Source organism: Schistocerca gregaria, chromosome 10 (genome assembly GCF_023897955.1).
Source record: "Schistocerca gregaria isolate iqSchGreg1 chromosome 10, iqSchGreg1.2, whole genome shotgun sequence".
In the NCBI taxonomy this organism is placed as follows: domain Eukaryota; kingdom Metazoa; phylum Arthropoda; class Insecta; order Orthoptera; family Acrididae; genus Schistocerca; species Schistocerca gregaria.
Window position 1 is genome coordinate 127533859 of NC_064929.1, and position 23100 is coordinate 127556958.

General features: G+C 45.5%; 1 protein-coding gene across 3 annotated transcripts in view; it reads left to right on the forward strand.

Moving 5' to 3' along the window:
- The window catches only part of LOC126293756 (tyrosine-protein kinase Fer-like), a 125611-nt gene extending 114156 nt beyond the window's left edge, over positions 1-11455 (forward strand). For all 3 annotated transcript variants that reach the window (XM_049987107.1, XM_049987109.1, XM_049987108.1), the window contains 2 exons: positions 6614-6736; positions 10762-11455. In XM_049987107.1, coding sequence (XP_049843064.1) covers positions 6614-6736; positions 10762-10901 — 263 coding nt within the window. In that variant the 3' untranslated portion in view covers positions 10902-11455. The remainder of the gene's footprint in view (positions 1-6613; positions 6737-10761) is intronic.
- The last annotated feature ends 11645 nt before the right edge of the window (positions 11456-23100 follow it).

Consider the following 23100-nt stretch of genomic DNA (forward strand, 5'->3'; position numbering starts at 1 on the left):
TCCGGCTTTAAGCCAGCTTTCTGTTCCTATAACGATTTCAGCTTCAGTGCTTTCTATCATCGCTCGAGGCTCTGGTACTTTTCCAACACAGCAACGACAATTTACAACTACGTCTGTTGCTTGGTCGATTCTCGTCGTTTATTTGTCCTGTACCCTTTGAGACTGGAGTCCTTTTTGGTTTTTCCCGAGACTGTCTAACCTAAAAAACGTCCCAGTCCACGCCATACAGCCAACTCCTGTGTGTAGTGGACACCTGGCCCATTTAGCGGAACCCGAAACCCCACCACCCTATGGCACAAGTCGAGGAATCTGCACCCTACACGGTCGCAGAACCGTCTGAGCCTCTGATTCAGACCCTCCACTCGGCTCCTCTATCGGTCCTGTCGACGATGCTGCAGATGGTGTGAGCTCTGCCTTCATCTCGCTACCAAGACTGGCAGTCTTCACCAACTCTGATAGCCGCTGGAAACCAGAGAGAACCTCTTCCAATACAGAGCGACACACGTCATTGGTGCCGACATGTGCCACCACCTGCAGCTCGCTGCACCCTGTGCTCTTCATGGCATCCGGAAGGACCCTTTCCACATCTTGGATGACTCTCCCCGGTATGCACATTGGCTTTCTTCCCGTCCTTAGCTGCCATATCCGTAAGCGGCTCCATCACCGACCATTACATCACTGTAACAGTATGAAGGCACAGCTCACACCATCTGCTGCATCGTCGACAGGACCGATTGCGGACCTTTGGTACAGAGCCGAGTGGATGGTCTCAATCCCCACTCCACAACACAGCTCCTACGGGTCGTTGAACATATAACATATGGCTTCAGCATAAACAAAGCTACAGGGCCGGTGTTCCCGGACATCGAAAAGGCTTTCGACCGTCTATGGCACAACGTCCTCATCCACAAACTCAGGTGCATCTAATACACTCATACAGACAGGAGTTTCGATACTGACATTGCAGGGAAAACAGTCAACACGACACGGTATACATGCGGGAGTACCCCAGGGAAGCATCCTAGGGCCCCTACTGTTTAACCTCTACATAAACGATCTCCCAACCACACACAACACAACGATGGCAATCTACGCGGATGACACAGCCATCCTCGCGCATGATTGGAAACTATCAAACATTACGTCACGCCTTCAGACTGCACTCAGAGTGGCTGAGCCTTGGTTGGAGAAATGGCGTGTTAGAATAAACGTCGACAAGTGCGAAGCCGTTCTGTTCACTAGAAGACCGAAGCAACTGCGCAAACACCGCTGCTGCAGACCAATAACTCTACATGCACGCCCAGTGCGTTTCCGTGAGAAAGTCAAGTACCTCGGTGTCTGGCTGGACCGGAAATTACTCTGGAGGGACCACATACAACACATGACCAACCAAACAAGCGCGAGGCTCAAACATCTCTACCCTATGCTCAACAGGTGTAGCGTACTGAACAGAAGGGAGTCGAGGTCCATGTACATGACACTTATTCGAACCCTGATGACGTACGCAGCTTCCGTCTGGGGATACTCTGCGCCTACTCGCCTGCAGCTCATACAAAACAAAGTACTCAAAATCATAAGCAATGCTCCACGATACGCACGCATCGCGGACCTTCACCGGGAATACCGACTTGAGACTCTCACGGAGGTAATCCACAAACTCACCACAAGACTATACGGAAACTCCAGACATTCGCAGAACCCGTTTACTCTGAATCTGGGGAACTACGACAGCCGGTCGCGGTGGTCTAGCGGTTCTAGGCGCTCAGTCCGGAACCGCGGGACTGCTACGATCGAATCCTGCCTCGGGCATGGATGTGTGTGATGTCCTTAGGTTAGTTAGGTTTAAGTAGTTCTAAGCTCTAGGGGGCTGATGACCACAGACGTTAAGTCCCATAGTGCTCAGAGCCATTTGAACTACGACCACAACCATAGATGGAAACATAAAAGACCAAAAGACATACTTGTAAGGATCTAACATCTATGGCCAAGCATACGCAAACATAACGGTACAGGCCAGCCCCAGTTAATCAGACGCCATTACTGGATATCCAGCTGGAATACACTGCCGAATAACTGGCACCATGCAGGGAAGCCGTACCGTACACTGCACGCAGACAAGCCCCACACACCCCCCACACAGTGAGATGATCTATGGCCGATCTCCCACTACTGTATAATGATCTTGATTGTTCCAGGAATGTAGCAGCTGCAGCAACTGGGATACATCGCCATCGCTTGCACGGTAATGATGCATGATACCCATACTAACAAATCCAACCTTGCATGAACTATTGCAGCTAGTAAGCCACTACTGCTCTTACTACCCGTCCCACTGTCGCAGAGGTTTTTTTTTCCCACGGCACGAGCCATGGCACTCTTTTCCCTCTGCTCTTCAAATCGCTACCCTCACTCACGTTTCGTCCACTATGCATCACCTGATGGACCGTGTTAATGCGTAGTCTTACCCAGATGCACGGATAACATCACAGCCCAGAATCCTGTGATCCACTTACTAGATGACTAACATGTTTACGGAGGTGACAGTAGAACTTTTGGTTTGGCCACAACGTTGGTGCGGGCGTGGAGGGGCCCCATCTCTCTATAAATCCATCACCCGCCTCACATTGGAGCTCCCAATGACAAGCAATAAATATAAGCATCAGGAAGTCTTTTCTGAAAGTATTTGTATGGAGTGTAGTAACGTATAGAAGTGAAACATGGACGACAAATAGTTTATACAAGAAGATAATAGAAGCCTTCGAAATGTGACTCTACAGAAGAATGCTGAAGATTAGATGGGTAGATCACATAACTAATGAGCAGGTACTGAATTGAATTGGGGAGAAAAGGAATTTGTGGTACAACCTGACTGGAAAAAGGTATCAGTTGGTAGGAGAAATTCTGAGGCATCAGAAGATCACCAATTGGAGGGAAGCGTGCCACAACTTGGCTATAAGAAGGGATCAGTTGGTAAGATACGTTCTGAGACATCAAGAGACCACCAATTTAGTACTGGAGGGCATACGAAGAGATGACTACACTAAGCAGATTCGGAAGGATGTAGGGTGCAGTAGTTATATGGAAATGAAGAAGCTTGCACAGGATAGAGTAGCATGGAGAGCTGCATCAAACCAGTCTCTGGACTGAACACCACAACAACAACAAAAACAACAATCTTGTTTACATGATACCACTACATCATATTCCCCAAAATGTAGTCTTATAACACCCACAAATCGCCGCTATCTATTATTCTGTTGCCAGATTTTAAATTTACATTAATGTTTGACGCTTCAAAGTTCAGTAACACTCAAACAATTTCAACGACTTTTGTTTGCTATACAATCTGTCAAACAGTCCATCCGCAGGATTATGTCTAAAATCAAATGAGGTATTACAAAATGTTATGCGCCAAAGTAATTCCCCTCACTTCGGATTCCAAAAGTACTCGACGTTTCACCATTACACTTAATTTTTCCTTAGCTCCGATACTTTTATGGACACTTGTCTGTCCATAATTTAATTATACGCACAAAACACTGGCCCACGATGTATGTGATTTTCATGACCTTTGTGTACCTCAGAGAGCCTGAATCGCTGCTGAATTACATTCTCAAGGTCGGCCGACACAATATTACAAATGTGGCTGAACTGTTTTGCCTCAACAGTGTCCACCAGTTGAAAGGGATGTGCAGACACTAGAATCAGTCAAAAGGGCACATCTGGTCCTGAGTCGCTGAGAGATTTGTCTGCCACCGTAACAAAACACTGGCCCACGATGTATGTGATTTTCATGACCTTTGTGTACCTCAGAGAGCCTGAATCGCTGCTGAATTACATTCTCAAGGTCGGCCGACACAATATTACAAATGTGGCTGAACTGTTTTGCCTCAACAGTGTCCACCAGCTGAAAGGGATGTGCAGACACGAGAATCAGTCACAAGGGCACATCTGGTCCTGAGTCGCTGAGAGATTTGTCTGCCACCGTAACAAAACACTGGCCCACGATGTATGTGATTTTCATGACCTTTGTGTACCTCAGAGAACCTGAATCGCTTGCTGAATTACATTCTCAAGGTCGACCGACACAATATTACAAATGTGGCTGAACTGTTTTGCCTCAACAGTGTCCACCAGCTGAAAGGGATGTGCAGACACGAGAATCAGTCACAAGGGCACATCTGGTCCTGAGTCGCTGAGAGATTTGTCTGCCACCGTAACAAAACACTGGCCCACGATGTATGTGATTTTCATGACCTTTGTGTACCTCAGAGAGCCTGAATCGCTGCTGAATTACATTCTCAAGGTCGGCCGACACAATATTACAAATGTGGCTGAACTGTTTTGCCTCAACAGTGTCCACCAGCTGAAAGGGATGTGCAGACACGAGAATCAGTCACAAGAGCACATCTGGTCCTGAGTCGCTGAGAGATTTGTCTGCCACCGTAACAAAACACTGGCCCACGATGTATGTGATTTTCATGACCTTTGTGTACCTCAGAGAACCTGAATCGCTTGCTGAATTACATTCTCAAGGTCGACCGACACAATATTACAAATGTGGCTGAACTGTTTTGCCTCAACAGTGTCCACCAGCTGAAAGGGATGTGCAGACACGAGAATCAGTCACAAGGGCACATCTGGTCCTGAGTCGCTGAGAGATTTGTCTGCCACCGTAACTGGCAAAAGTCTGGTTCACAGCGTCGAATGATGTGCCCTTAGCTGCCATGCAAGCTCACGCTTGAGTGTCCAATCATTTTTGCTGCAAAAGTTGTGAGCCGTGTATCGGATCGTGCTACACCTTGTGTTTAGATTGCATTGGTTTTCCTTTTCTTCCCCTGACATGTTTGTTTGATATGTTGTTTGTTATGAAGTGGCAACTTGGTTGTCTTTTGCCTCTGCTATCGCGCGTAGAGAGTGTGGTGGACACGGGAGGGCATTGTGGCCCTCCAGCGCGAAGCAGGCGTGGTCGGTTGTACCGAGTCGCCACGTGATGTATGTCGGTTGTGTGTAACGAGAGGGTCAAGTTGACGGAAGAGCTCTCCGCGTGTTGGTTGTGTACAGAATCGCCCCACGAGTTGTTGCTCTTCATTTCGCCTTGCTGGGACGTTAACAAGCATTGTTAAATCCTCCGTTTCAACACTGGAGTTTAAAAAGGAGACACCTAACATGAAGGGGCAGTCACTACCCGTCAGTGTTGCAGAGAAGACGTGAACCCCGGTGACGGAGCGTGTTGTCGCGTGACCGTGGCGTGTCGGGTACGCTGGCGACGCGTGCGCGGTCGGATGTGTGGATCCTTGCCATCGGAGGTCGTGTACTGCCTGTTCGAGCATAATTGCAAGTTAAGTCCGTAGGAGGTTTAATCATTAAGTAATAATTTTGTGTAACCAGCGTCTCTTCTGCCTTGTGGCCTCCGGCGACCGGGTTACCTGTCCCTGGCACCGGTGCATTTGAAGACAGTGATCTTTCCTGCTCCTCTCGTTACTGTCCGATGGGAGGTGTAGTTTTAGCAGTTTAATTGTTTCGCTATTCTGTCGTGTGTTGTGAGTAAATTCATGCTTCTTGTTGGTTGATCATGTGGTCGCTCATTCAGGACTGTGTGGTGCAATGTTTCCTTGCACGAGGTTAGCTCTAATTCTGTCAGCAAGTTAAGCTACCTTATAACAAGTTTTCGCTGGCTTAAAGTCGGTGCAGTGACCAGCCTGAGAGTGGAAATTGTGTTTACGGGCGTATTTAAACTGGTCAGTATTCTGCCTAGCCTGAGCATCCCTGGGTGGGTGATTTGTGGCCGCCTTACACGGGTCCGTCATATCTGTTATGTTCTAATGATATTCCAAAACACTTTTGTTTAAAATATTTTTTAATTCCTCCAAGTTTGTAAATTCCTTTTATTTCCATTAATCGTGTGTTTGCTGAGACATGTTTAATTTTTTTTGGCAGTGTTGGTAGCTTCACTACCTCACCGTATCTTATTAACAAATTTCTTTATTTACTTTAGTAGCTTGTTTACCAATGTCCTTTAAATTTTTTAAATAGTGTATTGCTATAAATTATTTTGATTGGCGTTAGCAGCGTGTTTTAAAAGGTAGTTTATTGCCGTACTGTTAGCTTCTATGCTTTCTTAAAAAAAAGTTTAACTGTTGTTTTGCTATAAACTACATGATTGCCGTTAGCGGTGTGTTTTAAAAGGTTGTTTATTGCCGCACTGCTAGCTTCTGTGTTTTTTTATTAATTGTTGTATTTCTATGAATTGCATGATTGGCGTTAGCGGCGTGTTTAAAAGGCTGTTTATTGGCGTACTGCTAGCTTCTGTAAGATACGAATAAAACATTTGTGAAAATCTCAACTGGACAGTAAACTACTGGAAATTTGGCCCCGTCTCCCAACTTGTGGTGTGGCTTGTAGTAACCGTAACCACTGTGTGTGTCAAGTTGGCCATCCAAATCCCTCCTTCAATCGACTGGTCTCCCCACAACACTATGTGTATAATGAGTAAAATTTTGGTTATTTGTCATCCTTCTTGGTGCTGCAGATGTAACTACCAGCAGTACATCTCTCAAATGTCTGTTCTTTGTTGATACCGGTGTCTTTGAATAAACTGTGTCTTTTGCAGCCAAGTACTCTTCGAAGAGCGATGTATGGAGCTATGGCGTGCTCATGTGGGAGATATTCTCGAGAGGTGGTGAGCCATATTCGAATATGAAAGGCCGTGAAGCAGTCCACCTGGTGAGCAACGGTAAGTGTGCTAGCCCAAGGCAGGTTTACACAATTTTTAAATTTATTTTGCAATTTTTGCTGTTGCCGTGTTTAATTCATTTGTCATGCTGACTCATTAGTTGAACTTTAAACCACACAGTCTTGCTATTTGTATACCTGAGATCGTATATTTATCGATCTACATTGTAAGAAAGAAAAAAAACCGTCACACTACGAAGGAATTATCTGAATGGGACGGAAATCGGTAGATGTATTGTACATGTGCAGACCAGCATATGATTACAATTTCAGAAACATTGGACTGTTTACTCAAGAGACAGGGGCCCCACGCATTGAGCAAGTCAATAATGCATTGGTCCGCCTAATACCCTTATACAGGCTCTTTATTCAGCTTAGCTTTGATAGACTTTAAAGTCTCTTCGGGTTTGCTGCCGGATCCTAAAATTAACTTGGACTCGATATTTCGACGATCCAACTGGTCATCTTCAGGAAAATGCTGCTTCTGCTGATGAGTTCCGCTGAGAACTGACGCCACGTTCCAAATCGACGTCCTATATAGGCGGCCGTTGAGTACACGGTGCATGCGCCACCCATCACGGTTTCTGCCTTCCAAAACAGGGAGGTGGCGCCGCCCTTAGCGAAACACTGCTGGCAACGATATATCGCAATCAAGGCCGCACCGAAGAGCGTTCAGTTTTGATGCGAGATATTACAGGATTCCACGTCTTGCTAAGAGGAAACCCATTGTCTCTGTTGATTAAATTATCAGCCAACCTAATTTCAATCGCCTCTTTATAGACACTGTTCCAAAAACCGGAAATGTTGGCAACCACAACAGTTTCCTCAAATTTCATATTGTGTCCCCCATTTAGGCAGTGTCCTCTTACCGCCGATTTTTCCGGCTGTTGTAGCCTGGTATGACGACGATGTTCCACACACCTGTCATGCACTGTGCGAATAAAACGGCCAATGTAAGCTTTCCCACATTGACACGGAATTTTGTACACCCCGGGTTTCCTAAGCCCCAAATCATCCTTTACAGAGCCTAGCAGAGCCCTAATCTTAGAAGGTGGACGGAACACACCCTTAATGTTAAAATTCCTTAAAATTCGTCCAATCTTAAACGATAAGCCTCCAGAATAAGGAAGAAAGGCCGCAGATCTATGTTCCTCTTCATACACCTCCTGAGATGGTCCGAACTCCATAGCCCGACGAATGTTCTTCTCGGTGTATCCATTTTCCTTAAAAACAGTCATCAAATGCTCAAGTTCTTGGGTTAAGCTGTCTCCGTCGGAAATGGCTTATGCTCTTCGTACCAAAGTCCTAAGGACGCCACTACATTGGTGTGGTGGATGACAGCTCTTAGGATGCAGATACCAATCTGTGTGTGTCGGTTTTCGGTGAACACTGTGTCCCAAAGTTCCATCTGGTTTTTTATAAACCATTACGTCTAAAAATGACTGTCAAGACTTAATACGCCGGGCAAGCCTATGTAATCACATTAGCTTTGATAGAGTTGCTGAGGGATATCGTGGAAAATTCTGTCCAATTGTCGCCTTATATCTGTACGAATGCTCTTTATGGAGCATTTCCAAGACATCGCCTTGGACACGGCTCCTGCAAAGCCAAGCTATTTTTATCGCTACGTCGACGGTACCTTCGTCATTTGGCCACATGGACAAGCACCTCAACAGCATCCACGACTTTACTTCACAATGGAAGTAAAGAAGAAGGGTTCCCTGCCGTTTTTGGGCGTGCTTGTCCGCCGTAAACCCGATGGGTCTCTAGGTCATAGCGTTCATCGCAAGCCCACCCACACGGATCGGTATCTGCACGCCACCAGCTTTCATCACCCAGCACAGAAACATTTCTGAGGACCTTAGTACATCGAGCTGAGCCGGACGGGGTGGCCGAGCGGTTTTAGGCACTACAGTCTCGAACCATGCGACCGCTACGGTCCCAGGTTCGAATCCTGTTTCAGGCATGGACGTGTGTGATGTCCTTGGTGTTGTGGTTGGCAGGAGAGCCAACACAGGGTTAATAAAGGAGGCCGAAACGCACGCGGTTTAGCTCATGCAGGCTGGAGTGAGGTCTGGAACATGACGAGGGAATTAGAATTGAGAAAAACGGACGTAGCTGGTGGAATACCTAACTTTCATGCATTAATGATGGACATCGCTCGTGACGGTACATAATTTACAATATCAATAGAAACTGATCATGGCGCCTTGCTAGGTCGTAGCAAATAACGTAGCTGAAGGCTATGCTAACTTTCGTCTCGGCAAATGACAGCGTAGAAGTCAGTGAACCACCGCTAGCAAAGTCGGCTGTACAACTGGGGCGAGTGCTAGGGAGTCTCTCTAGACCTGCCGTGTGGCGGCACTCGGTCTGCAATCACTGATAGTGGCGACACGCGGGTCCGATGTATACTAACGGAACGGTAGAACAGCATATTGAAATATTTGCATGTCTTCGTGAATCACCTTATATATAAAAGATTTTGTTTGTGTGTGTGTGTGTTTGTGTGTGTGTATGTACACTACTGGCCATTAAAATTGCTACACCAAGAATAAATGCAGATGATAAACGGGTATACATGGGACAAATATATTATACTAGAACTGACATGTGATTACATTTTCACACAATTTGGGTGCGTAGATCCTGAGAAATCAGTACCCAGAACAACCACCTCTGGCCGTAATAACGGCCTTGATACGACTGAGCATTGAGTCAAACTGAGCTTGGATAGCGTGTGCAGGTACAGCTGCCCATGCAGCTTCAACACGATACCACAGTTCATCGAGAGTAGTGACTGGCGTATTGTGACGAGACAGTTGCTCGGCCACCATTCACCAGACGTTTTCAATTGCTGAGAGATCTGGAGAATGTCCTGGCCAGGGCAGCAGTCCAACATTTTCTGTATCCAGAAAGGCCGGTAGAGGACCTGCAACATGCGGTCGTGCGTTATCCTGCTAAAATGTAGGGTTTCGCAGGGATCGAGTAAAGGGTAGAGCCATGGGTCGTCACGCTTCTGAAATGTCACGTCCACTGTTCAGAGTGCTGTCAATGCGAACAAGAGGTGACCGAGACATGTAACCATTGGCACCCCATACCATCACGCCGGGTGATACGCCAGTATGGCTTCCAATGTGCGTCCACCGCGATGTCGCCAAACACGGATGCGACCATCATGATGCTGTAAACAGAACCTGGATTTATCCGAAAAAATGAAGATTTGTCATTCGTGCACCCAGGTACGTCGTTGAGTACACCATCGCTGGTGCTCCTGTCTGTGCTGCAGCGTCAAGGGTAACCGCAGGCACGGTATCCGAGGTAATAGTCTATGCTGCTGTAAACGTCGTCGAACTTTTCGTGCAGATGGTCGTTGTCTTGCAAACGTCCCCATCTGTTGAGTCAGGGATCGAGATGTTGCTGCATGATCCATTACAGCCATGTGGATAAGATGTCCTTCATCACTACTGCTAGTGTTACGAGGCCGTTGGGATCCAGCACGGCGTTCCGTATTACCCTCCTGAACCCAACGATTCCATATTCTGCTAACAGTCATTGGATCTCGACCAATGCGAGCAGCAATGTCGCGACACGATAAACCGCAATCGCGATACGCTACCATCCAACCTTTATCAAAGTCGGAAACGTGATGGTACACATTTCTCCTCCTTACACGAGGCATCACAACAACGTTTCACCAGGCAAACTACTGTTTGTGTATGAGAAATCGGTTGGAAACTTTCCTCATGTCAGCACGTTGTAAGTGTCACCACCAGCCCAACCTTGTGTGAATGTTCTGATATGCTAATCATTTGCATATGACAGCATCGTCTGCCTGTCGGTTAAATTTCGCGTCTGTATCACGTCATCTTCATGGTGTAGCAATTTTTATAGCCAGTAGCGTATGTGTGCATGCATCATGCATGGGTTTTGAAATGGGTGATGGATCTGGCCTTGAAGATGGCAAGAGGAAGCTGGACTGAGAAATGAAGACTGTGTTGAACCAGTGCTCGATGTTGTTTTTCCTAGGATACCGAATGCAGCCTCCACCCAACATGCCCCCCTCTCTGGCTGGCCTGATGGCGGAGTGCTGGCAAACGGACCCACGGCGGAGGCCCAGCTTCCAGAGTATTGCCGAGTTCCTCGAGAGCGAGCTGGCCCGCTACTAGGAAACACTGGGGACCTGCCTTCCAGACTCCTACAGGGCCAGACTCCCGGCAGGACCTCCTGTGGTGGCGACACCAGGATGGTCACCTCTTCGAGACACTCCCGTCAAGTGGACAACGGACACATTCTTGTGCATTTCGGCTTATGGCCACCCCTGCTGAGACATTTCTGTGTTTATCATATGTACTCACAATATCACCCAGTCCATACAGACACAGACTTTTTTGTGTTTCATCAATCTTCTGGATGACTTGATAGTGTCCTTTGCACTTGAAAGTCAGCTGTTTAGTTTGATTTAATAATTGAACTGTTGCACCAAAGAATTAATTTAAATGGTTAAGCCATAGAAACGAGTAGCACATGACCATGGCCTTACTGTCAATAAGCAAGAACCACACACACATACACGTTGTTCGTGCCATCTGTATCACATCATCACTACATAAAACTGAAAAATATTCACCTATCTTTGTACCACTCTACACGGTGTCGAGGATAAAGAGAGACCGTGCAAGTGTACAGGAAATGCAGTAAAATTACAGAAAGGAAAAGCTCAGATGCTCTTACCATTTATTTACAGTGAAAAGTACAGTGGAAAATACGATTATAGAAAATCTTGAAAGTAACTCCTGCTCCTGCAACATCATTACACAGCTGCACTCGTCTATGCAGTCCTGTCATGGTCGCCACTTTATAATATAACAAAAAATAAAATTTAGTATATGTAAGTAATGCAATTAATTAATGGCAGATAAGAAAATAACAAAGAGTTGGTCTGAAATTATAATTTTGGTTACTGTCTATTATTAAATTTTCCGGCATGCCAGACAAGCACAGTAAGCCTGTAAATGAGTAAAAATGTAAATGAGTAGTGCCACATACCCGAAACAGTCTTCCATTGTAGATTTATGCTTACCGGTTAATAATACTACGTCCAGTCGCCGTATCTGCCTAGAAAATCTTGACTGTGTCCTTTATATTGTCATAATCGGATCTTCATGATAACTCCGAACTATACAGGTAGGCTTCATCGTTTTCTATACGTTGCCTTACTGCTTGGAATAATGACTCCTACAACTCTTCGCTGGCAAAATAATACTATATTCTTCCTTCGATGAACATGAAAATTACAGACTTTTTAGTTATTCTTATAACCAAAATGGATACCGCCGATTACACTCTAAAATAACGTGCGTCTGCCTACATTCACTAACAGAGAGCGAGTTCTTCCTTTTACTGAGGAACAGGAAAACATCTGCCTTTTTTAACAGCTGAAAATCAAAAATACATGACGGCAGCGCAGGCTCTACGCTGGGATACCGCTTCACATTTGCTCTTTGCCTTTGAAGAAAACGAACACAGACAAGCAAGAAATGCAGACGGTACATCATAATATTCATATACACCTGGCATGCACTTCAGATATCGAAGGCGGAAACGTCATGGTTGATGTCTTCCTGTATTTGATATGGGTCAGTTTCATAGACCTCGTCCCAAATTTAAAAAAAAATCATATGTCCGTAGATCGAGCGAAATCAGTGGCCATAAATGTTTGCTAACAGTTCGTTCCTCAGTGAAGACATCATGGACTCGTTTCAGGGATACCTTAGACGTGTGGCATCTTGCCTCATCTTGCTGGAAAAAGCAGTATTGTCTTTTATATTCAGTGAGTTGAGCACAAAATGTATCAAAATTTCTTTGCATGCAACCGTGTTGACCATAGTGCCAAAGAAAAAAAAGAAGAAAATTGTGCAAAGATGCGCGTTCCTGTTACGCCATGCTGAACGCCGATTTTTTTCATCATGGAGTGATTGCTGACACATAGTGTTCGGATTCTCCATTGCCCAGTACCTCGTCTTCTGTGAATTCACATGCTTCATCACTCACGATGTAATGGAAAGGGTCTAACAAACCATCGTTGATGTTACTGAAAAGCCACGTGTTGTAATCTACACGTTTCTGACTGTCATCCTGCCGTAATTGCTGCACAATCGTCACAGGATCGGCTTCACATCCAGACTTTTCAATATCTGCTGTTAACACCTCCTGCTTACATGCACCTGTTGGGCCAAAATACATGTGGACTTCTTTGGGCTCTTAATACGTGTTCGAAGGAAGTCTGCAGCATCTTCTACTGTGTGAACTCTGGAACTTCTTTGTCGTTTTCGATTTTTATACCGACTTTGTATTGCTCTCTCTGCTGGTAGTCTTCCGTCCGGATGCCTGACCTTCAAAGTTATCGACTTCTCTTAATAGAACCTGTATTCACATGTGTGATGTGCTGGTCTCCAGTCCAAAGTCTGGTTTGATGCAGCTCTCCACGCTACTCTATCCTGTGCAAACATCTTCATCTCCCGGTACCTACTGCAACCTACACCCTTCTGAATCTGCTTTCTGTATTCATCTCTAGGTCTCCCTTTACGATTTTTGCCCTCCACGATTCCCCCCAGTACTAAATTGGTGATGTCCCCGAACGTGTTCTACCAACCGATCCCTTCTTCTCGTCAAGTTGTGCCACAAATTCTTTGTCCCCCCAATTCTATTCAGTAACTCTTCATTAGAGCTATCTCTTTTCTTTTTATCTAAACTGTTTACCGTACATGTCTCACTTCCATACATTGCTACACTCCATACAAATACTTTTAAAAATGACTTCCTGGCGCTTAAATCTTCATTCGATGTTAGCAAATTTCACTTCTTCAGAAACGCTTTTCTTGCCTTTGTCAACGTCTTACATCCTCTCTACTTCGGCCACTATCAGTTAGTTTGCTGCCCAAACAGCAAAACACATCTACTTCTTTAAGTGTTTCGTCTCCTGATATAATTCCCTTAGCATCACATCATTTAATTCGACTGCATTCCTTGTTTTGTTTTTATTAATGTTCATCTTATATCCTCCTTTCAGGACACCGCCCATTCTGTTCAACTGCTCTTTCAAATCCTTTGTTGTTTCTGAAATAATTACAATGTCACCGGCAAACCTTAAAGTTTTTATTTCTTCTCCATGGATTTTAATTCCTATACCACATTTTTCTTTGGTTTTCTTCACTGCTCGCTCAGGACAGAGATTGAAAAAACATTGGAGATAGGTTACAAGTTTGTCTCACTCCCTTCTCGACCACTGCCTCCCTTTAATGCCCCTCGACTCTAATAACGGTCGTATGGTTTCTGTGTAAATGGTAAATAGCCTTACGGTCCCTATTTTGTACCCCTGCTACGTTCAGAATTTGACAGAGAGTATTTCAGTCAACATTGTCAAAAGCTCTCTCTATGTCTACAAATGCTGTAAAATAGATTTGTCTTTCCTTAACTTATCTGTAAGGTCAGTATTGCCTTGCGCTTTCCTTCGTTTCTCTGGAGTTCAAACTAATCTTCCATGAGGTCGGCTTCTATCAGGTTTCCCATTCTTGTGTAAAGAATTTGTGTTACTCTTTTGGAACCGTGACTTATTAAACTGATTTTTCGGTAATTTTCACACCTGCTTTCTTTGGAAGTGGAATTATTACATTCTTCCTGAAGTCTGTGTTCCACCTGTCTCATCCATATTGCGCATCACTTCGAAGAGTTTTGTCGTGGCTGGCTCTCCCAAGGCTATCAGTAGTTCTGACGGATTGTTGTCTATTCGTGGAGCCTTGTTTCGCCTTAAATCGTTCTGAGGTTTGTCAAATTCCTCTCGCAGCATCATGTCACCCATTTCACCTGCATCTACGTCCACTTCCTTTTCTATAATATTGTTTTCAAGTTCTACTCCCTTGTATACACCTACTATATACTCCTTCCACCTTATCCTTTCCCACTGGACTCGCATTCGGGAGGACGACGGTTCAATCCCGTCTCCGGCCATCCTGATTTAGGTTTTCCGTGATTTCCCTAAATCGCTTCAGGCAAATGCCGGGATGGTTTCTTTGAAAGGGCACGGCCGATTTCCTTCCCCATCCTTCCCTCACCCGAGCTTGCGCTCCGTCTCTAATGACCTCGTTGTCGACGGGACGTTAAACACTAAGATTCTCCTCCTCCTCTTACCCTTTCCGCAGGCCCTTTTCATATTCATAGAGCAGCTTTTCTTTTCCTGTAGGTGAACTCAATTTTTCCACTAGTGAAATATAATTTTAAATCCACTTCTGCTTAGCAATTTTGCGCTTCCTGTCAGTCTAACTTTTTAAACTTTGTATTCCCTTTCTTCTGCTTCATTTGCTGCATTTTTTAATTTTCTTCTTTGGTCAGCTAAATTCAATATCTGTTATGTTATCCAAGGACTTGTACTAAGCATTGTCTTGTTACCTATTAGATCATATGCTCCCTTCACTATTTCATCTCTTAAAGCTACTGTATTCCTTTTCCCTGTTCTAGCAAACGGTTGTGTAATGCTCCCTCTGAAGCTCTCTACAACCCCTGGTTCTTTCTGTTTATCCAGGTCCCATTTCGTTAAATTCGTAGCTTCGTGCGGTTTATTCAGTTTTAATCTACAGATCATAACCACTAAAAGTCTCTGTTACCATTAAACAAACTATCTGCAATCTTCCAGTGTCTCCAGGTCTCTTCCACGTACACAGTCTTCATTTATGATTCTTAAACCAAGTGTTATCGATGATTAAACTATGTACTTTGCAAAATACTACCATGTGGCTTCCTCTTTCATTCATATTCACCTACTTCTTTCTCTCTCTTTCTTTTCCTACTATCGAATTCGAGTCTTTTCACTACCTGAATTATTTCTTTTATCTCTTATCTTTGTTCAAACTCTTGATCATCTGCAGAGCTAGTTGGCATATAAACTTGAACTGCTGTGGCAGGCGTGGGCTTCGCGTCTATCTTGGCTGCAATAATGCGTTCACTATGCTGTTTGTAATAACTTACCTGCAATCCCAATGTGTTTTCATTATCATGCCTACACCTGCGCTAACCATATTTTATTTTGTATTTATAATCCTGTATTCACCTGACCAGAAGTCGTGTTCCTCCTGCCACAGAATTTCACTAATTCTCACTATAACTTGAACTTATCCATTTCCCTTTTTAAATTTTCTAACCTACCTGCCCTCCATTAAGGGATATGACATTGCACGCTTTCATCCATATCAGGCCAGATTTGTTTTCCCTGATTATGATATCCTCCTAGAGACCCGAAATTGGGACTATTTTACCTCTGGAATCTTTTAGCCATACAGTAGAGGTGCATATCCTCGGAAAAATTATATCTGAAGTTTCCCCTTGCTGTAAGGCATTCGCAGTCCCTGTAGAGTAAGGCTGTTTTCGTTGATGTTACAAGGTCAGATCAGTCAATCATCCAGACTGTGCCCCTGCACCTAATGAAAAACCTGCTGCCCCTCTTCAGGAACCACACGTTTGTCTGGCCTCTCAACAGATACCCATCCATTGTGGTTACACCTATGGTACATCTACCTGTATCACTGGGGCAAGCAAGCCTCCCCACCGATAGCAAGGTCCATGGTTCATCAGGGTTGGGGTTTTCATACATGTTTCCACAATTCCTTCCATGGAGAAAGTCGTTTTGCAGAGCTCAAAGAGAAGTGTCTATCTTCACTGATGTAGTAAACTAAAATGCTGACAGAAGAATGGTAACAATCGATTAGTGCATAAAACAGTCCACTATTTCATAAGTCTAAATACTGCACTCATTTTCAGAAGGGAGTTGGGCTTTAACTGTGCCTCTCTGTACATACCAATAGTTTATCTACGAGTCCAGAAATTTCCATACATTGACCAACTTTTACCAACTCCATGAACCTGAACTGAATTGCACACCTGAACCACATAGAAAAGTTTGCACAACGCTGAACTGACCTTTATGAAGAAGAATTGCTACTAAAAACATATTGCTTCCCTGCTGTGGGAAGTTGTAGAAGCCGAGCCTATCAGAAGACTCTGTTCCTGGCGCAGGCTTACGATGGTCTCTGGCACCGTTGAGAGAGAAAGAGTAATTTTCTAGGATAAATACTTGCCTAGCAAGCCATGTGATCACTGACAGCACTGAACAAGGCAATACCAAAAAGGACCCTTCAATAAAACTATATTAGCTATCGTTGTCAGATATTCTCTACAAATGTTCAAATGTTCAAATGTGAAATCTTATTGGACTTAACTGCTAAGGTCATTGTGGTGTCACCGCCAGACACCACACTTGATAGGTGGTAGCCTTTAAATCGACAAATGAGAGCGTATGTAGGCAGTGAACCATCGCTAGCAAAGTCGGCTGTACAACTGGGGCGAGTGCTAGGAAGTCTCTCTAGACCTGCCGTGTGGCGGCGCTCGGTCTGCAATCACTGATAGTGGCGACACGCGACTCCGACGTATACTACCGGACCGCGGCCGATTTAAAGGCTACCACCTAGCAAGTGTGGTGTCTGGCGGTGACACCACAGTCATCACTCCCTAAACTTACACACTACTTAACCTAAATTATCCTAAGGACAAACACACACACCCATGCCCGAGGGAGGACTCGAACCTTCGCCGGGACCAGCCGCACAGTCCATGACTGCAGCGCCTTAGACTGCTCAGCTAATCCTGTGCAGCTCTCTACAAATGAGTGTATTTTCTCATTTCCATTTGAGAGGTTGTTTCCACCTGAAAGAGCCCTCCAATGTGATTGTGTATTGTGTATTAAACAGGGGACATAGAAACGATGGAGAGTCTTCATCCCACCATAGCCCTCAGTGGTTCACAACCCTACAACAGGCCACAGCAGTCCACCCACCCCAACGCCGCACCACACTGAACCCAGGGTTTTGTGAAGTTTAGGCTCCAGTGGATCCACCGAGGATCATCTCATACCAGACGAGTGTACCCCAGATGTCTGCATGGCGTACGCATGCGTGGAGACAGTGTTTGCACAGAAATCCCTGACATAGTGTAACTGAGATGGAATAAGGGGAACCAGCCGAGGCAGATGGAAAACCGCCTAAAAAATCATCCACAGGCTGGCCGTCACACCAGACCTCGAGACTAAGCCACCAGGTGGATTCGTGCAGGTGACTGGTACGCCCTCCCACTCGGGAAGCAGCGCGTTATACTACATGGCTAGCCGGGCAGGTGCCAACGGGCTGGCCACTGTGGTAACATGGCTGGCTATCAGATCAGACCACCGAAGTTAATTGCCATCAATCTTGGCTGGCGCTTGTCTGGGTCACTGTCCTTGCCTGCCTAGTGCTATTGGAAAGTGGGGTGCACTCATCCCTTGTGAGACCAACTGAGGAGCTACAACAGGCCACAGCAGTCCACCCACCCCACCACCGCACCACACTAAACCCAGGGTTTTGTGAAGTTTGGGCCCCAGTGGACCCACCCGGGAACATCACATGCCAGACGAGTGTACCCCGGATGTCTGCATGGCGTACGCTTGTGTGGAGACAGTGTTTGCACAGAACTCCCCTTCATAGTGTAACTGAGGTGGAATAAGGGGAACCAGTTGAGGCTGGTCGGCACACCATACCTCGAGACTAAGCCACCAGGTGGATTCGTGCAGGTGACTGGTACGCCCTCCCACTCGGGAAGCAGCGCGTTATACTACACGGCTAGCCGGGCAGGTGCCAACGGGCTGGCCACTATGGTAACATGGCTGGCTATCACGTCATACCACCGAAGTTAATTGCCATCAATCTTGGCTGGCGCTTGTCTGGGTCACTGTCCTTGCCTGCCTAGTGCTATTGGAAAGTGAGGTGCACTCATCCCTCGTGAGGCCAACTGAGGAGCTACAACAGGCCACAGCAGTCCACCCACCCCACCACCACACCACACTAAACCCAGGGTTTTGTGAAGTTTGGGCCCCAGTGGACCCACCCGGGAACATCTCATGCCAGACGAGTGTACCCCAGATGTCTGCATGGCGTACGCATGTGTGGAGACAGTGTTTGCACAGAAATCCCCGACATAGTGTAACTGAGGTGGAATAAGGGAAACCAGTTGAGGCTGGTCGGCACACCATACCTCGAGACTAAGCCACCAGGTGGATTCGTGCAGGGGACTGGCACGCCCTCCCGCTCGAGAAGCAGCGCGTTATACTACATGGCTAGCCGGGCAGGTACCAACGGGCTGGCTGCTGTCGTAACACGGCTGGCTATCAGATCAGAACACCGAAGTTAATTGCCATCAATCTTGCCTGGCGTTTGTCTGGGTCACTGTCCCTGTCTGCCAAGTGCTATTGGAATGTGGGGTGCACTCATCCCTTGTGAGGCCAACTGACTGAGAGGTAGCCTCTCCAGTCTCGTAAGCTGACAACAGCTGGAAGAGTGGTGTCCTGATCGCATGTCCCTCTGTATTTGCAACCAGTGACGCCTAAGGTCTGAGGAAGACACGGCGGTCGGTACCACTGGGCCTTCTCGGCGTGTTTAGACGATGTTTTTTTCTGGTGTTTCAATGTTGCAGCTGAAGTAGGTGCAGAAGCGCAAATATTGAATGGATACACTCGCTCACGAGGCCACCTAGTGCTATACCATCCACAGACCCTACAAGTCTCTCTTCCATACAAAATTACGAGATCAGTTTGAAGTGAAACCGAAACAGAACTCATACAAAAACCTTGGGAGTAGACCAACTATTTACGAATGGTACCAGAATTTATCGACACAGCCGTATTTCACGGTCAAACTCTGACCAGACCTCACAAGAAAAAACCACTTGTGAGGGCGTCGACCTCTGCGTCCTCGCAGCTGGGTCGTCACCGCACCAGTCGCCCTCCAACAAACCGCGCCTTTCCTTCGCGCTGAGTAATCAAAAATCTCCTAAACCTTGTGAAATCTCTGTACCACAGCGGACTAGACAATCAGTATTCCACCTACTTTTGCAGATGACATTCGCTAGCAAATCTGTGCAAGAAACAATTTTATTGGCTAATGGAACGAGGTTAATAGCTGCGTTTCACTCGCTACACGTTCAGTTAGTCATTGCATATGCGAGTATTTCAATCTCTTTCTTCCACTACAATTTGTACCATCTCTGGCTGCCTCGAGTACCATGTAATGTTGAAGTCTTACCACTTCTCCTGTCTTGGAATTCCTCCTTGCAGTCATAACTATCCATATTTTTGCTTCCCAAAATAATTCTGCAGACCGCCTCCTAACTTCTCGTCTTATCATTCCCTTAATTTTCAGTACCACACCTTACAGTCGCATCTCAGTACTTGAATTTCCTTGTTTTCCTGGTTATCCGCAGTCCATGATTCACGTCCACATAGACACGCAGTCCTGACATACAGTCTGACACCTTTCTTCTTTAAGTTAAATTCTATGTATGATATTGGTAGATTTCTTTATGTGAGTAATGCTTCATTGGCCTTTGCTAGTCTGCATCTTATGTCTTCGTGATCTGGCTACTGTACACTACTTTCCTCCCAAGACCGACCTGGATAGCTGGCGTTTTAAAGCGCCGCTTCGAGGATGGGAAGGTGCACTTGTTCGGGGTCGAATCTGCCTGGCAAATTAACAACGAGGGCTGGTGCGCCAGCCAGCCTGTATGCGTTTTCAGGCGGTTTTCCACATCTGATTATGTGAACACAGGGCTGGCACCTGAGTCGTATGTCAATTACACGCCTCGGAAACATTTCGAAAAGTTCCGCAGCAATAAACACTACATCCCCTGCCTGGAATATATGTACTGGAACTGTCTGCATGTAGAGTTTCTTTGTGGAAAACTTTTCGAAATGCTTCTGAATCGTGTAAACGAGGCGCGATCCCATCAAATTCCACGTGCACCACACCATTCACGTCAACACACACTGACGCCATTACCTTTCCTGCTGAAATGTTGGACATCTTCATTATTTCGTTGTGGTGACGCGGTGAGCACCTGATCCATCGATTTTCTCTTTGTCTGAGAGTGGAATGGTGGACCCACGTTTCGTCCCCTGTGATGATTCACCGTGAAAACTTGTTGCCCTGCACAGAATTCCGATCCAAAAATTTCAGTGATCACTGGAAAACTCGACCTTGTGAACATCAGCGAGTAGCTGTGGCACCCATCTGGCACACAGTTTAAGGTGTCCAAGTTGCTGCCGAACAATGGAGAATACATTACTATGCGAAGCATACTGGCAATTTCCTACAGTGTTATGCACGATCTTCTCTAGTGATCACACGGTCAACATTTGCAACAGTACGGACGTTGCAGGCCTTCCTCCGCGATATTCACCAGTGAGATCCATGCATCTGGCGTCAAATTGCCTACACCACTTTACAGCATCTGGATGAGAGACTGCACTCTCACCATATGCAGCAGTGATTTCACTAGGAATGTCCATCCAATTGAGTCCTTTAGCCCACAGAAATCTGATCACCATATACAGTTCTGATTTCACTATCAATGTCAGTGCAATTATGCCGAAGCACCCATAGAAATCTGACAGCTGCACGCTCCTCCAGTTTGGACGGAACATCCATTGGGCCTAGACCGCCCTGCACACACAGCACAATGGGATACCACATCACACCTCCTATTGGGTGTTTCAGGTGGGGTACACATATTCCATCCTGGAGGCAGGCGGGCTTCTGCCAGGTTGGCATATGTGTACCCCAACTGTCTACATGTCATGTTCATTCATGGGAAACTTTTTGAAATATTTCTGAACTGTGTAAGAGTGACACGGTCTATTAGACGATCGCCCAGTTTGATGTTAGACTTCTCATTGATCCCAATCTGTATTCTACACTCAGTAGACTCGTCATTGCACTTGACAGGTCGTGTAACGCCTCACAGTTCCTACAATGGAGAACAATGTCAACAGCAAGTCTCATCATTGCTATTATAGATATCATACACCTTAAACTTAAGTGGAAATGAGTCCAATGAAAACGATGTAAAGTCTAGCATGGGACCAACACCCAGAAGGACTTCTTCATTTGCATAACGTTGACAGTTCTCATTTAACCATTTATAACTTTAATTTAATTATGTAAAAAAAGGATCCATACACCGACAGACATAAAAACCCCACTAAGTCGGAAAAAATTCCAACATGGAAGGTGTGATAGCAGGTTTCTTGTAAAGAGCTCTGCATCAAATACTGAAGAATGTAAATTTGTGTGCATATAAAGCAACAGTATACTTTTCATTTAAAACACCAAACTAACTGTAAAAAACCATATTGACAATCATGTTGACACCCTGTGTACATATATTTAAGCCCCATTTTTGTAATTTCTCACCTCTGTCTTAATTTTTTTTGTGTTCCATTAATGTTTTCATTTTTAATACAAATAATATGAGTATATTATTTTTAAATATGCATAATTGCGTGATGTTGTAATGTAATTCGCAGATATAAATGCTTGTATTATTTCTAGCAAACAGTCCAATACAATCGTCTTAATACTTTTTAATCACAACAAAAATTTTATTATCATACTCACCATGGAGATCCAGTACCATATAGTTTAACGAAGTCAAACAGAATAAGTTTCACTTTTTAAGTAAATATTTCGTTAGAACTGCGTTATCTGGAGCTAAGCAAACCATGTACACTACTGGCCATTAAAATTGCCACACCAAGAAGAAATTCCGATGATAAACGGTATTCATTGGACAAATATATTGTACTGGAACTGACATGAGATTACATTTTCACGCAGTTTGTATGCATAGATCCTGAGAAATCAGTACCCAGAACAACCACCTCCGGTTGTAATAACGGCCTTCTTACGCCTGGGCATCGAGTCAAACAGAGCTTGGATGGCGTATACAGCTAAACTACCCATGCAGCTTCAACACGATACCACAGTTCACCAAGAGTAGTGTCTGGCGTATTGTGACGAGCCAGTTGCTCGGCCACCATTCACCAGACGTTTTCAATTGGCGAGAGATCTGGAGAATGTGTTGGCCGTATCCAGAATGGCCCGTACATGCGGTCGCGCATTATCCTGCTGAAATGTAGTGTTTGGCAGGGATCGAATGAAGGGTAAAGCCACGCGTCGTCACACATCTGAAATGTAACGTCCACTGTTCAAAGTGCCGCCAATGCGAGCAAGAGGTGACCGAGACGTGTAACCAATTGCACCGCATACCATCACTCCGGGTGATACGCCAGCATGGCGATGACGCATACACGCTTCCAATGTCCGTCCACCGCGATGTCGCCAAACACGGCTGCGACCATTATGATGCTGTAAACAGAACCTGGATTCATCCGAAAAAAGACGTTTCGCTATTCGTGCTCCCAGGTTCGTCGTTGAGTACACAATCGTAGGCGCT